The sequence below is a fragment of the Diabrotica virgifera genome, chromosome 2 (assembly GCF_917563875.1).
Source record: "Diabrotica virgifera virgifera chromosome 2, PGI_DIABVI_V3a".
NCBI classification, from domain to species: Eukaryota; Metazoa; Arthropoda; class Insecta; order Coleoptera; family Chrysomelidae; genus Diabrotica; species Diabrotica virgifera.
In genome coordinates this window covers 24,653,407-24,670,762 of record NC_065444.1, presented here as the reverse complement: position 1 = coordinate 24,670,762, position 17,356 = coordinate 24,653,407, and the positions used below count along the sequence as shown (strand labels likewise).

General features: G+C 32.1%; 1 protein-coding gene across 6 annotated transcripts in view; it reads right to left on the bottom strand.

Annotated features, from left to right (window-relative positions):
* Positions 1-17,356, bottom strand: part of LOC114326196 (sialin) — a 192,507-nt gene that overhangs the window by 34,538 nt on the left and 140,613 nt on the right. For all 6 annotated transcript variants that reach the window (XM_050643460.1, XM_050643459.1, XM_050643462.1 and 3 more), the window contains 2 exons: positions 9,425-9,795; positions 6,062-6,194 (listed from right to left, as the gene is read on the bottom strand). In XM_050643460.1, coding sequence (XP_050499417.1) covers positions 6,062-6,194; positions 9,425-9,795 — 504 coding nt within the window. The remainder of the gene's footprint in view (positions 1-6,061; positions 6,195-9,424; positions 9,796-17,356) is intronic.

Genomic DNA, 17,356 nt, shown 5'->3' with positions numbered 1-17,356 from the left:
AAACAAAGGAATTTTGAATACTGTATTGCAAAAAACTCTTCGGGATTTCAACAATCGATGTTTAAAGAATATCTACCTACCTTCGCAACATTCAAATTTTAAGTTTTTCATATAGTTTTTGAATGTTAAAAATGGCCGATTTCGCAATTTTTCAATTTTTCATGACTTATATGTCAAAAACTATCAACTTTAGAGAAAAGTCACTAAATATCTTTTCTGTTTAGAATGATCCAAAAAACCTAAAAAAACTTTACTCCATGCAAAAAAAATAATTTTAGGAAAAAAAAACAAAAAAAAACGTTTAAAAAATTTTTGACCCACTTTTGGTCTTGGCAACATGAAAATTTGTTAAAAGGTGTCCTTTTTGAGTAAGATTGTGCAAAAAATCCGAATCGGAATATTTTTCCTAGCCAATGCGCAGTGGCTTTCTGGACTAAGTATGAACAGGGACTTCGAAAACACGACCTATCGTTTTGGCTTGAACTTTTTTCAGCAAGAGGTCTTAATATTATCAGTTTATAATAGGATCTATCCTTGCTAATAGACCAAATCTTTAGACGGACGAACTTGGGTATTATAACTGTTTTGATGTTAAAATTCAGAAGTGTCTATAAATCACTGGCAGAGTGTTGTAGAGCAGTTTCTCCACTGCGATCTATTCTACGCTGTAGCATCTTGAAACTAACGTAGATAAAACTAAGTCTAAGATTAGCCAAAGATTTAAGAGAACCGTTTTTCACTCCAGTACATTGAAACAATAAAATGTAAAATAAAAATAAAAATGTATACCATTTTTATTCAGTTGCAATACGAAGGCAAAACAATCTTACTTTTCACTTAGAATACGGAGCGCAGTCCAGCACTCTGAATCGACGATTTTCGACTCTTATTGGAGTCATCATCGGAGAGGCGTAGGGCTGCTGCTCCATACTCGAAGTGACCTTTCATGGTTGGTCACTTCGAGTATTGAGCAGCAGGCCTTCGCCTCTCCGATGATGACTCCAATAAGAGTCGAAAATCGTCGATTCAGAGTGCTGGACTGCGCTCCGTATTCTAAGCGAAAAGTAAGATTGTTTTGCCTTCGTATTGCAACTGAATAAAAATGGTATACATTTTTATTTTTATTTTATATTAGTATTACTCCTCATATAACTAGGTCCATTTTCCGTTGGAAGTTTACCAAGCTGCAGACGGGGGTTGTGAATAGGGAACTTGCATAAATTTTTAAATTCGAAAAAAATGTTATAAATCACAACAGAACATAATTTAAAACATGTATCAAAGATAAAAAAAGTTTTGTTTGTCTTTCGTTTGGCCCCTAAAGACGATTAAAAATTCAAATTAAAACAGGTGGTCCAAAACGCATAGTGACGTCATATAGTTGTGCATGTACATTCTGCACCAACAAAGTAAACAAAATTGTATATAATTTTAAATTAGACACTATAAACGTCAGTAGAAAATACAGTTATGTAACGTCACAAGCGTTTTTGATCGTTTGAACTATTTTACATTGGCTAAGGGTTCTTCTAAACCAAGGCCAGAAAACAGAAAAAAATATATAGATTTTAAATTATCTTCTAAGTTATTATGAGGTTTTACCGCGTGAAAGTTTGGAAATATTATTTTTAAAGGAAACTGAATAATATTACGTAATAAAAAATGTGTAAGTTCCCTCATAGGCTTGGCATTCGTTTTGACACTGACACTAAGTTTTATAAATATATTTGATAATTTCTATTTCTGATATACTTGAGTGTTTTTAAGATATATTTTTTAAAATGACCGAAGAGGGTTTTTGTAAAGGGCAGTCTGATAACTTACCTATAGTTGATATGTGTATGGTGGCTACATATTTTCAAAAGAGTGAAAATTTTTCCGTCGGAGAAGTTCGGGGAGTTAAAGCAGATAAGTAAGTACATATATTATGTATATTATACTCCCATTATACCTACTAATTTTATACTGTGATTTTATTCTGATTATTATTCTCATAATTATTTAACGATAAAACTTAGTAGGTACACACTTCCTATTAAGTATAGTGATCAAAAAATGTCATTACAATATAAATATTTTCCCATATTTCGCGACGACGCTGTGGCCAAATACCCAAGTAGGTGGAGGCCAATAAACTAAAGAAGAAGAAGAAGAATATACTTACATATAACCCTCCCACATCACTGATATAACCATATAAAAAACTAATGTAAAACTATGTGACGTCACGGGCCGTCTGAACTACTTTAAAATAAAGAAGACTTTAAATTTGTATTTCTTAGTTATTATGAGTTTTTGAAGCGGGAAATTTTGGAAATCTCATTTTTATACAGAACTGAACATTATTATGTAATAAAAAAAATGTGCAAGTTCCCCATTGCATAGTGTAGAATTCCTTCCCTTTTGTCTTCACTGCAGCATCCATCTGGCTTCATATTGTAGAAGCCTTGGAGGTGTCACCAGGGAAATGGACCAATAAGTTTTCAATTTAAAAATCTTTTAGTAATATTTTTAATATTTTTCAATATTATTTATGTTGCTATTAGTATTGAAAACTTTACCTTTCAATAAAATGTAATACAAATACTTGTTTGTCTGGACACAAAAAAAACCATCACCATCACAAGGAAAATCTCCAAATGATATTCAAAGACACGCAGGCGTTTGGAACATCACACTATTAGTCATGGATGCTTAGACAGGCTGCCGAAATTCAAAAACAGACGATAAACTTAGTTGAAGAGAAGAGGGACGATCTGGATCTAAACAAAATGTGACTCTCAACACTACAAAATCCAAAAGAAACCGAAATTACATAATAATCACTTATGCGCTGAAGAAAATCCACATGGAACCTTTGAAGCTTACTTTCAGCATCAGGTTTTAGTTAATATATGTATATGTATTAGCGTAATTGATGATCACTAAATCGGTCCATATTTTCTCCCACCATCGCCAGCCGGCGAATCCTACCTTCGTTTCCTCCAGAAATCTTATTCTTTTTGAAGAAATTCCTCTATAGCTGAGACAACACTTACGGTTTTATATTTTAGCATTGATGTATGTAGTCACTTAGATACAGTAGGAGTTGTACGGAGCATTGGCCTGCTCAATTGCCGGATTTAAACCCTCTAGGTTTTTGCATTTGGGGTATTTTCTAGTCCTTAGTTTATTCCACGCATTTTTAAAATGTTGATAACCCAAGGAATCGAATTATAAACGGCTGTGAGATGAGAAACACACGAGAAATACTTACGTGAATACGACAACCAGTGAGGCTAAGAGCTGAATCTTTTTCTTGTAGCTTGGCGCCTATTTAAAATTCTATTAATAGTAGATAGTTCTTGATAATGTCTTAAGGAATTGGAAAAATACGCGTTAAAATGTTTTCTCATTTTCGCGTTCTCATGAAAAAAGGTAAGAAAGATATTTTGTCACAAATTGAACGAGGAATTTAAAATTGATTTTTAATTTGAAATGTCTCAGTGGCGTACCATTTTTTCTTTAAAAAAATGAGAGCATTACCCGTATGCGTGCCAATGATGAATATAAAATTTTTAATTGTATGTCAATACCTACCTCTTAAAATCCACCAAATTTCATGTGCATACCTCAACCAATTTCCGAGCAATAAATAAGTCGTCCGTTGGGGTGAAAAAATTAAACATTCAGTATCTCGGACAACGAAGCATTTGCGGACATTTATATAGCAAACTCATTATTTTTATGTATACAGGGTGTCCCCGAAAATAGTGCGTTCTTTAAAGGTATAGGTAGAAGGCACAATGTAGAGCAAAAAAGTCTTATAACATTTTTTTCTAAATTCATCTGTTTGACCAAAAAACGAAAATACATTTTTATATACAAATTGAAGTCTGACATCAACGAGCATCTCAAAAATCTAAAGATTAAAAAAGTAGGTTTGTAGGTCAGTTGCATCTGGTAGGTAAAATAATGTAAATATCAACCAAACCCATATCCCATATTTTGCAGGTAGGTACCTACGATGTCAACAACTCCAAAAATCACACCTCAAAGTAAATAAACAAGGGGTTATTAGGTTAAATTTAAATAGTCACAGCATGTTCTTTTAGGCTACGTTGCCATGTCATTCAAATTTATGAAAATAAAAATTCACTTATATGGAGAATAATGTAACTTTTTTCTTGGAAATGGTTAACTTTAGAAAAAAATGTTATAGGACTTTTTTGTTCTAAATTGTGTATTATATCCATACCTTAAAGGAACGCACTATTTTCGGGTACACCCTGTATTATTAAAATGGACTAAAAACCGACATTTTGAAGCTGTGTAACTTAGAAACAATGGCAGCTAATCTGGAAAGCTCAACGTAGGTGGCGCTCGTGTAGTTGGAGGTCACGTCAACTTACGTCAACACTTCAAATCAATATATTTCCAAGTAAATATTGCATATTTGTTTCACTGTGGGAATTAAACTCGAGAAAATAAAATCCCTCAATGTTGTGATATGCGTTTGTGCTTATCGAGAACATCAGGACACAGGTTTCTCAAAGATATTCTGTAGAGAAAAAAATGGATTGTAGCAATAAGAAGGGATAAGTATGTGCCGACTATAAACGCACGTATCTACAATGAAACATTTTGTTGAAACAGATTACGTATTGCCCCTAGATTCGACTGTAAAAATAAAATAGTTCACTATAAAATTCAGATCAAAATTTATTATAAACGCACGGATTAAGATATGCAATTTTATATACATTCACACTGTTGCCACATCTACAATTGCTTTTTATGGAGAGAACATATAAAAAAAATTATATTTGAAGCAATAATATAATATAGAAAAATGTGAAATACTAATTTTAAATAATTCTCAAGTTCTCAATATTTTTTAGAGACTAAAACATAACCTGACCAAACCTAACCTAGCGTCATCGAAAATAATATAAAAAAGTTAATAACTGAATTTTAGTGACATATTATCTTTAAAATATGCTTTAAAATGACTAAAACATATCCTGATCAAACCTAACCTAATCGAAAATAATATAAACAAGTTAATAACTGAAAATTAAAGTGACCTAGTAAGTACCATTCAAATATTCTTTAGTGACTAAAACATAACCTGATCAAACCTAACCCTAAATTTTTCTCATTTCATCTTAAACTTAAGGTCGCTTTTCACGTAGACAAACACCCAAATAATTGTACTTAATTAAATTAATACATTCTATATTTCCATAAGGAATTTTAATTTAATTATTTTTTTAAATAAGACATTGCACAATCGACTGCGCTCAACCCATACTTAAACCAAATTTACACCAAATGCGCAACTGTCATGGCGGCCATATTTTGAAAATATCACATTTTTGAATGTGATAAACACAAAAATTAATGCTGAGCGCACTTAATTGTGAATTTTAAATTGATAAAAAAGTACGGCAGATCGCACATATCATATTATTCACAGTTGTCAGTCTCGTGTGGGGAGCGAGTCAATACTAAATAAATACCCTCTTCTGAGCTATAGAAATAAAACATTGAGACGATGATTAATATAGTTTATCATTCGATAAGGGCTTCCTTTTTCCAGTAACTCTCGCATTCCTTCTCAATTCGTTTTTCAACGCACAAACAGTCTCCAAGATACATATATTTGGGCCATAATTTATTATTTATTAAATCGTAATCAAAAACACCATATACAATCTTCACGAATAGTCAAAACGTTGACCTCCAACTACACTAGCGCCGCCAAGCGGGAGAAACGGCGTACATAGGTGCCATTGATTGCTTAGTCTTGGGGCAATAAGAACTTTTGATCAACAGTACGTCTCTGCAAGACTCTTTTATTATATGAAGGTCCTTTACATATAAATTTTGTTAGGGCGAATTTAATTCCACAATTATTTTACTAATCTTTTGTTAAACATATCGATCACATAATAATATAATAAATAATAAATTAATATATTTACATCACATGTAAATTCTACTTTCAACAAACCTTATTCTCCGTATTCTTCAAATCCTCTCATAAATAACTATTTTATATAAATAAAACGTTACTTACACAGTGCAGTCATTAGTTTGCGCACGTTTGTTAGAGACATATAATTATTGGTTATTAACTTGTCAGCTATGTAACAGAACAAAACGGATGCAACGTAACTGCAAATAAAAGGAGCTCCAGAAAGTAATCCATTCTGAAAATAAAAATGGCAGTTAAAAAACAGGAAACCGTAGCATTAGGTTTGTTCGTAGAACGATCAGCAACCGTTGCCAACCATCAGACGCATGCGCGTTCGTAGTCTACGAACGCTAACTGTTAACTGCGCAACGCTAACTGTTAACTGCGCATGCGTCTGATGGTTGGCAACGGTTGCTGATCGTTTGGATCGTACTACGAACAAACCTATTATTTTTACAAATAATAAATTTTTAGTATTAAAATATGTCAATATACAACAAAACTTAACTAAAAGAACCCGTTAAAACATGAATTTTTTAGTCAAATTACTACACTGACATGCAAATAAAGTGGTCACTGGTCACCCTATAAACTTCAGAAAATAAAAATTCATTGGAAGTTCTATGCACTGTTTCATATTGTATCTCTCGTATTGTAGCTTTCATTTTTAAAACAAAAAATGGCTATTACTGCTTTATTCCTTAGCATAATTTATTTAATTAGAAGGCTACAAAAGAAAATAGTGTAATATCGCAACGAATTACAGACACTAACAATTACGAGTGAACTTGAACAAAATTGTCTAATCTCGGGCATTATGCCCTAAAACATCAATAACCGTTTGCATACAATTTGGAAGGAAAAGGAACAAATTTTGAATAAAAACTTAGGAATACGTTCATATTCTTCACGGAGCATGTTTTGAAGTTCTGCAAGACTTTCTGGCTGGCCTGGTTGACTTCTAACCCTACGATGAAATTCATCCGATTCTAGAGTATTAATTCCTACTTCCCCCAAGTAATTTGTCACGATTCTTGCAGTATGCGGCCCTCTATTATCATGCATAAAGACGAAATTGTCCCCAATAAATGGACCAAATGGAACTACTGCTTCTGCCAAAACATCCTCTATATACCGGTGAGCATTCCGGGGGCCATGGATGAAAATAAGTTCAAAATAAGTTGTCAATCGAAGTAGCACAGAAAACGACAATAAATATCGTTCCCATACCACCAGATTGACAACAGGTGAAATACTTTCTTTAGTTACAACCTCCCGAGATTTTCAAAAATTATAAATCATACAGGATGCCAAGGAAATTAAGATGAGAGAATTTTAAATAATTCACAACCCATCTACTCAGCGTCGTAAAAGTTCCAACAATAAAGATTCCTTAGTACTCAACAAAAGAGTAAATGAATTAAAATGTATAAGCATTTTCAATTTCTTTGCAACACGAAAATGCAGCAGCTGCATAATACTCTGGTTAAATCGGAGAGTGCAGGAAGAGTCTATACTCGTTTCGGAGGTTTTTTCCTCCTCATCAGTAGTCCCATATCTCCGATTTCCCCAGGTATCATACTTTGGGCCTTTCTGAATTGCAAAGAACGAAACGTCGCCGATTGAGGGCCTGGAGAGAGGAAAAGTTTCCCAAACAATGGAAAGACTTATCCAGCAGACAAAAAAGGGTGACAAAAAATATTGCAAAAACTGGAGAGGAATCACACTTCATAAATAAATTAACAACAATAATTATACACAACCAATTGACAGACAGTGTAGAGTGTAGAACCAACGTTAAGGAAGGAACAAACTGGTTTCAGACCACCTATTATGTATAGACCAATACACTTACAGTAATCGTAAATTTTACAAATTTAACCCTCCATTTTTCATATGCTTTGTGGAATTCAAAAGAGCCTTCGTCACGCTCATACATGTAACCATATGGAAAACACTGCAGGAAATACGAATACCAGAAAAAATATTGACTCCGCACTAACAAAGAATATCTCTACTGTCTTAATTAATATACTATCAAAAATATACCATATCACGATTTATAAGATATTTTTATACAAGAAATATCCGATTTACTGTGATCAACAACCAGAAAATTGAGAGAGTGATGTAATTTGTATATCTGGGCAGCATAATTGAATGTACCGATGGCACAGATGGTGATCTGTACGAAAGAGTTAATAAGCCTAGCAATGCTTATAATATGCTTAATAATTCATGAAAATCCAGGAAATAAATAGTACAGCAATAATTACAAGTGTTCATCAATAGAGCGTTACGAAAAATCTTCATATATTTTGGGCTACTCGAATCTGGAAAGAGAATTTATGGAATCAAACCAACCAAGAAAATGTCATAACGCAAATAAAGCGAAGAAAATGGAGATAGCTCAGCCACACAGCCCGTAGACCACCAGGTGGCATTGCCAGGACTTATCACAGCGCTGGATTGGAATCCTCAACGCCGAAGTGAAGTAGACAGACTAAAAAAACTTGGAAAAGAACAATACTGGACGAACGGAAAGAAATGAAAAAATCCTGACTTGATATCAAACAACAAACCAGAAATAGGGTTTGCTGAAGACATTTCGTGAAAGCTCTATGTTCCCTGCTCTTCGGAATCTCCCTATATTAGTGGGTCTAATTGTTTGGGAGTGAAATAATGTAAGAAATTGGGTTTTCCAAAAAATAATCTATTCGCGGTGTGCAAGTACTTGGAAGGGATACGAGAAACGATCGTGAAAGAATAGCGGAGAAATATTGCAACTTTCTTAAATAATTCATATTGTCAATTGAAATTGTCAAATTGACGTATATTTCATACCTTCCGTCATTGAAGCAGAAAAATTATATATTGCTCCACAATATTGATATGATATGCAATCATTATATAAAGGTAAATTTAATTAATTGTATTTTGCTTGCAGTACTGCATTTTAATAACTAATTTTATTTACTACATACAATTGTTTACGTTTTAATAACATAACCTGAATCTTATTTTTTCTTCTTATTATTTTTTTGGACTATGGCCTTGACAATTATCCAGTAATCAGGACTAATATAATTGGCCAATATAATTAAAAGTGCGAATAATGTTGCTGAGCGTAGAAACCAGGTGTCGCTTTGCCGAACTTGCACGGTCCCAATAGTCAATTCTGAATAAAATTATCCAAGGAACCATGGGCCTATAAATACAGTGATGAGCGCACTAATAACCGGCAAAATAGCGCAAAAGATGGAAAACCTATTAAGTTGCGAGATAAAAAGAAATGAAACTAGTCGAGTTGCGAAATTTAGCGATATTAACCTACACATTTACATTATATTGATTGTTTCCCACCTTTATACGTATTAGAAGAGTATGTCAACTAAAACTGTCACTGTGAAAGTTATAATACACACGTAAAAACTTCACACTTGCTACATCCGTATAAGTCCTTACCTTTTCAATACTAAATCCAAGAATACTCTTCATATACGTAGGACCAGACACGATAAAAATGTAATGTACCCATATCCTTCCGAACGTCGTAACACCAATCGACCAAGCCGGCAACGATGTCAAAATCTTTTTCCACGGGACGGCCTGCGTCCTGGAATTTTCGTAGGTATTGTTGGTGTTTTCTTTAATGTACTGCTGCTCCCTTAGGCTGATCCTGGGATGTGTTTCGGGGCTATCGAAGGCTAGTAAGTACCAGATCACGCACCACAGGATACCTATGGAGCCTGTGGTGTAGAACACGGAACGCCAGCCCAGATGCGCGATGAGGAAGCCACATAAGGGATAAGTTATACCGATGCCAATACTGAATCCTAAAATAAAATCAAATATAAACAAAAGACAAAAATCGTTCTTCAAATTTATTGCTATTTTGCAGAAAGGACAATAAATTGAAACCTAATTTTATATATTATAAACTTTAATTATAAACTTTAATTTCTACAGGGTGATTGATTAGTGGGGAAAGCTCAATAGATCCGCTATAGTAATAGATAGCAACAAAAATTTAATAACAAAAATTGTAGCCACCTTTGAGTTTCACATTACAAAATTAGTTAGAATGTTACAGGGTGTTCGATAGCATAGTGCCATACCAAACTTTAAATGTTTTTTTAAATGGAACACGCTAGATTTTATTTTATATTCGAAATCCTGTTAACTTATCCATCACAAAAATATAGAGGTTTGTTACGTTACACAGGGTATTTACAAAGTTATAACCAATTTTATATGAAAATCGTAACAAGTTCAACTCCCTGCATAAATAAAAATAAGCACAACAGCAATGGTGTAGTAATGCTATACTTTTTTATTTATTGTCAAAATTTTCAAATACACTCGCGATCATAAAAAGCGGGTCACTCGATGAGTTATTCAAGTTAGATGTCTCGAATTTTCTAAATCTGTTGTCCGATTTGAGTGATTTTTTAGTATGTTATAGCCTTATTCTTTAGCAATATCGCTATAATAATATTGTTGAGAGACCGGTAAATTGTCATTGTATACCGGGTGTAACAATCATACTGTGTTTATTCCTAAAAGTTCGGAACATCCTGTGGAATGTTTTAGCATAGATAAAATATTGAAATTAAAACTAAATTGTAGCCTTAGGCTCTCTTAACATTTTCTTTTTTGATTTATTTGTTTATGTTGGATAATAAAAAAAGTTAAGCACGTTAATAACTAGCCATGTTCTTCATCAATACATGGTGTTTCTAAATAAGTTCGACAAACTTTAAGGGGTAATTCTATATGCAAAAATAATGACAGTTTGCTTTATAAACATATGTCCGCAAATGCTTCGTTTCCGAGATACGGGATGTTAAAATTTTCCTTACAAACTGACGATTTATTTATTGCTCTAAAACCAATAGAGATATGCAAATGAAATTTGGTAGGTTTTAAGAGGCAGTTATTGTGGATTTTTTGACATAAAATTAATAATTCTATATTCACCATTGGCGTACATACGGGTATAAACATTTTAGATACATCCCGTATCCACGCCAATGGTGAATATAAAATTCTTAATTGTATGTCAAAAAATGCACCATAACTACCTCTTAACATTTACCAAATTTCATTTACATATCTCAACCGGTTCTAGAGCAATAAATAAATCGTCAGTTTGTAAGAAAAAATTGAACATCCCGTATCTCGAAACCGAAGAATTTACGGTCATACGTTTATAAAGCAATCGGTCATTATTTTTTCATGCAGAATTGCCACTTAAAGTTTGTCGCACTTATTTAGAAACACCCTGTATTGATGAAAAACATGGTTAGTTGTTAAGGTGCCTAACTTTTTTATTATCCAACATAAACAAATAAATCAAAAAAGATAATGTTAAGAAAACCTAAGGCTACAATCGAGTTTTAATTTCAATATTTTATCTATGCTTAAACATTCCACGGGGTGTTTCAAACTTTGAGGAATAAACACAGTATGATTGTTACACCCTGTATACAATGATAATTTACCTGTCTAGCAACAATATTATTATGGTGATATTGTTAAAGAATAAGGCTATAACATACTAACAAAATCACTCAAATCGGACAGCAGGTTTAGAAAATTCGAGAAATCTAACTTGAATAACTCATCGAGTGACCCGCTTTTTATGATCGCGAGTGTATTATTGACATTGCTAATTTTTTTTATATCAAATATAGGGTGAGTCAAAACGCAAGTACATTTTGGAACACCCTGTATTTTATATTACTATTGAAAAGTACCATTACCGTACTTTAATTTTTATATCACATTTCCTATGTCTAAATTTATTAGTTTTCGAGATATTTTCATTTTTCCGAGGAAATTATTTTAGGTGTCTAAATTTTCCAAATTTTAAGTAAGATACGACTGAACTGACAATTGACGATTACTGATTATTAATCCGGTAATCAATGTAACAATGTAGCAAATAGAGACAGAAAAATAATTTATTAGTAATACATTTTACAAAAAAAACCCAACCACAACATGCAACATTTTTGAAACAATTAAAAACTACTTTTGTATGTAAATGTAACAGATAAAGAAAGAAAAATAATTTATTAGTAATAAATTTTACAAAAAAACACACAAACACAAAATACAACATTTTGTGAAAACAATTAAACACTACTTTTGTATGTAAATGTAACAATCTAACAAATTAAGAACGAAAAATAATTTATCAGTAATACATTTTGCAAAAAAACATGTTTGAAACAATTAAAAGCTTCTTGTAATAAAATATTTTTAATATTTAATTATTACATAATGTGTTCAACATTACCTCCTAACACATATTTTATGCATTCCTAAAAACGATCATTGAATGAGCTACTTACACTACGAAGCATTTGTAAATTAACACATCGAAACACACTTTGTATTCTATTTTTCATCACATCCCTTGTTGTTGGAGGTATTTTATAAATTTCATTATTAACGTAACCCCAAAAAATCAGTCCAGTTTATTAAATTCTGTTGATTTGGGTAGCCACGCTGCTGGTCCATTGAAAAATGAAAATATCTCGAAAACTAATAAATTTAGACATAGGGAATATTATACAAAAATTAAAGTACGGTAACGGTAACGGTACTTTCGATAGTGACATAAAATACAAATAGTGACATTTAAAATTACTGAGAAAATAATGTACTTGCGTGTTGACTCACCCAGTATTTGATATAAAGAAAATTAGCAATATCAATCATTTTTGAAAATTTTGACAATAAATAAAAACATATGGCATTAATAAACCATTGCTGTTGTGCTTATTTTTATTTATACAGGGAGTTGAACTTGTCACGATTTTCATATAAAATTGGTTATAACTTTGTAAATACCCTGTATAACATAACAAACCTTTATATTTTTGTGATGGAGAAGATAACAGGATTTCGAATATAAAATAAAATATAGGGTGTTCCATTTCAAAAAACATAAGTTTGGTCTGCCACTGTGTTATCGAACACCCTGTAACATTCTTACTAATTTTTTAATATGAAGCTCAAAGTTGGCTACAATTTTTGTTATTAACTTTTATTTGTGTCTATTACTATAGCGGATCTATTGAGCTTTACCCCACTAATCAATCACCCTGTATATTAATCATTGATTGATTATATAGTGCAGTTCTAATCAGATTAGTTATATTCCAGTGGACTAATGTCTCAATATACCTACACCATATATCTGGCCAATTATACAGGGTGTCCCGGAAAATAGTGCGTTCCTTTAAGGTATGGATAGAATACACAATTTAGAACATAAAAGTCCAGTACCATTTTTTTCTAAAGTTACCCGTTTCCAAAAAAAAAAAAAGATTACATTGTTTTCCATATATGTACCTGTATTTTAATGTTTATAAATTTAAATAGCATGACAACATCGTACGCACTACGAAATAATAACAGATAATAAGAACTCGTTTGTGATTTTTTACAGTACATATTTAAAATAATCCAACCTAATAGTACTTATGTATTTACTATTATTTGTTTTTTTTTTTGTTATTTGTTTACTATAATTATTGTTTTAATGTATTGAAATACTTATTGCATAATTTTAAACGAATTATACATCTTTTAACAAAAAACACATCTTTTAACTGAACTAGTATTATGTATTTAGTAAGCTTCAAATGTGTTGAATGAGGAGGGCTTTAACTCAACTTACAGTGGAAATTAAATACACCAGATTAAGTTGTACTTACTTGAAAATAATTATTATATCCAATAAATGTTCAAAGTAACTCACTTTCACGAGCACATACATTTATACGACGAGAAATACCGGCAAAACATTTTGAAAGAAATAATTATAGTATGTCACTAGTGATCTGTCATAAATAATCAACATAATAACATAATAGATAATGACTCACGATTCGAAAACATTTTAGGCATTGACACTAAGCAGGATTCTTCCAAACTATCTGTTTACTAACATGGGACTGTCTAATACGTTTAAATTTTCATACCTCACAGAGTTGCCAGATTTTAATTTGCATACCAAAATGTATTTTAATTTTTGGGTCAAACGGTACCATAAAAAAAATGTTATAAGAGTTTTTTGTTTTACATGGTGCCCTCTACCTATACCTTTAATGGACGCACTATTTTCTGGGACACCCGGTATTAACATTATATTAATTATAACAGTGTTGTTTGTTAATTTTAGTTTTGATTTGGTTGTTTATTGTTTGTTTCATGTTGTTTTTAGCTCGTTGTTTTTAAACAAGTACACGAAAAAGCAAATTAATAATAAACTATTCAGTTGGCGGTTGAAAAACTTTGAATTGTCATATTTATATAATTTGTCATTTTTTAGTCAAGTCATAATCGGTAGCTTCTTGAGAATTAAAAAAAAGGTCAACAAGAATATTATTTTAAAATTTATGTCTTATTTAAAAGCAAAAGTTCTATAACTATAAAAAAATCCCATAAATATTCTTATTGAATAATTCGCAACATTTTCCATAAAATTATAACTCACGATTACGGTACGATTATCTTTTTAAATAAATTTACATCATTTTTGATGTTATTTACGAATGGAATTTTTAACCTTCAGTGATTACATATGGAAATCCCATGTAAATATACTGTCAAGACTAGATCATCTGCGAAGATTAATACGAATAATGCAAAAAATCAACTTTGCAGATAATTTAAATATATTGACCAAGGTAGAAAACTAATGAGACATTTCAATGATATGTGAAATGATGAACTGCTAACACAATAATATGTAATTGTAATTTTTCTCCGTCTGTTTTTCAATGTGCCTCCAATAAATTGCCGTTCCATCGTTTTCATGGTCTTCCCATTGATCTTCCTGGGAACCGTCTCTCGCCGTTTTTACTATTCTATTTAGTGTCATTCGATTTATATGATAATTCCATTACACTTTTCTCTTTCCATAGTAGTTTCCATCTGTAGGTACTTCTAGCTCTGTCCATAGTGTTTTACCATCGATTGTTCTCTCTGTTGTTTCTAGCATCCTTTTTGTTCTCTGTGTGTTGAGTCGTGTTTCTGCCGCGTATGTCTTTATTGGGCTGGGTCTGACGATTGTCTTTGCTTGTTTGTCTGCGGTTCTGTTTGCGCTATTCACTGTATTTACCATTTTTGTTTCGAGCTTTCCGAAGCTAGATAGTATGATGCCTAGATATTTAAACTACATCACTTTGGTGGTCTATTTTCTGACCCTCCAGCTCCAATTTACGGCTTAGTAGATTTGCTGTTATAACCTTGCATTTTTTTGTTATCACCATTTCTTTTTCGGGAAAATTAACATGCTAAATTTTGTGGTGGTTATATTAAATTGGTGCATCATACGTTGCATCATCTTCCCTTTGAGAGATTAGTATTGCGTCGTCTGCATTGTAGATTATATTAAATTGTTTTTCTCCCATTTGGTATCCTTTTTTCGTTCTTATATTTTCTATTATTTCAGTCATAATCAGCTGGAACAATGAGGGAATCATCTTTTTTATCCCATTGTCAGCGTCAATTTTATTGTGTTCCTGGTAGACATTTTCGATAGTTTTGATTATTTCTAGAGATGTCTCGCTTGCGTACAATAACTGGATAACGTTCTTTAATTTGACCCTGTCAACTGCCTTTTTAAGGTCGACGAAACATAAATATGAAGGTTTATTGTATATTAGTGATTTTTCTTGCACTTGTCTTATTATAAATACAGAGTGTCCAGAAACTCTACCGACAAACGAAGACAGGAGATTCCTCAGATAAATTTTAAGATATTTTAACCCAATTCACCTAGTCCGAAAATGCTTCCTAAAGGAGCTAGAGCTCTTTGAAGATGGCGTCTTGTAAGTAGTTTTTCTTAAATAACTCCAGAACGCTTCTATTGAGAAAAACAAAAATTGGTACACATATTTATCTTCCACAGATAAATCGACTCCATGCATTGCAAATTTCTAGTACCGGTCATAGGCGTCCCTTTTGGGTAGGGCAACAATTATTTTATAGCATAACTTTTTTATCTTTAATTTTTAAGCATTTTTGACTCTGGATTATTAAATTGTGAGATATTCTACAACTAAAAGGTACTCTTGTTTTAGGTCGATAGTACACCGTTTTCTAGAAAAATCGATTTGAAAATTTTTCTTTTTTTGAATTTCCAAAAAAAATTTCAAAAAAAAAACTAGAAATCTGAAAACTGGTACGTTTATTTATATTTCAGAGATGAATCGATTTCATTAACTGCGAATTTTTAGTACGGGTCATATGCGTCCGTTTTGGGTAGGTCAACGGTTATTTTATCGCATAACATTTTTGTCTTTCATTTTTAAGCATTTTTGACTCTAGATTATTAAGTTATGAGGTATTCTAGTACTAAAAGTTACTCTTGCTTTAAGTTGATAAAATACACCGTTTTCTTTTGAAAATTTTTTTTAATTTTTATTCAAATTCAAAAAACGAAAAATTTTCAATTCGATTTTTCTAGAAAACCGTGTGTCCTACGGACTTAAACCAAGAGTACCTTTTAGTACTAGAATACCTCACAATTTAATAATCCAGTGTCAAAAATGCTTAAAAGTTAAAGACAAAAAAGTTAAGTGATAAAATAACCGTTGCCCTACCCAAAACGGACGTCTATGATCGGTACTAGAAATTGGCAATGGATGGAATCGATTTATCTCTGGAAGATAAATATACGTACCGATTTTCGTTTTTCTAAATTGAAGCCTTCTGGAGGTATTTAAGAAAAACTAATTACAAGAAGCCATCTTCAAAGAGCTCTAGCTCCTTTAGGAAGCATTTTCGGACTAGGCGAATTGAGCTAAATTGTCTTAAAATTATCTGAAGAATCTCCTGTCTTCGTTTGTCGGTAGAGTTTCTGGACACCCTGTATAGTGTCCGATGGATCTTCCGACCTTGATCTTCCCAACCTTGTTCTAACCATGGACCTTGATCTTGCCAACTGCTAATGTTATAAATTCATTCAGTTTATTTGTTATCACTTTAATTGTTAATTTGAGTGTTGTGTTTAATAAGTTAATTCCTCTTAGTATGGTATAACTAGACCCAAACCCAGACATCCAAAGTGAATGTTATCCTCCAACACCAAATTATTCTATATGGTCCACATAATGTTCAGAAAAAAGTCACACCATTTTGAGCGTCGGGTTTGGGGGGGGGGAGAGGGGAGAGAAATCGGTAAATTCGTAGTTTTTTACGTTTTTCGTAAATATTTTTAAAACTTTACGATTTAGCATAAACAACCTTCTATACAAAAATGTTCTACATTAAATTTGAAATAAAAAAGGACCTATGCATAATCCTTCTAAAATGAACGGTTTCAAAGTTACTGAGGTAGTATAGTATAATTGGTAAAAAAAAGGCCTAACCTAA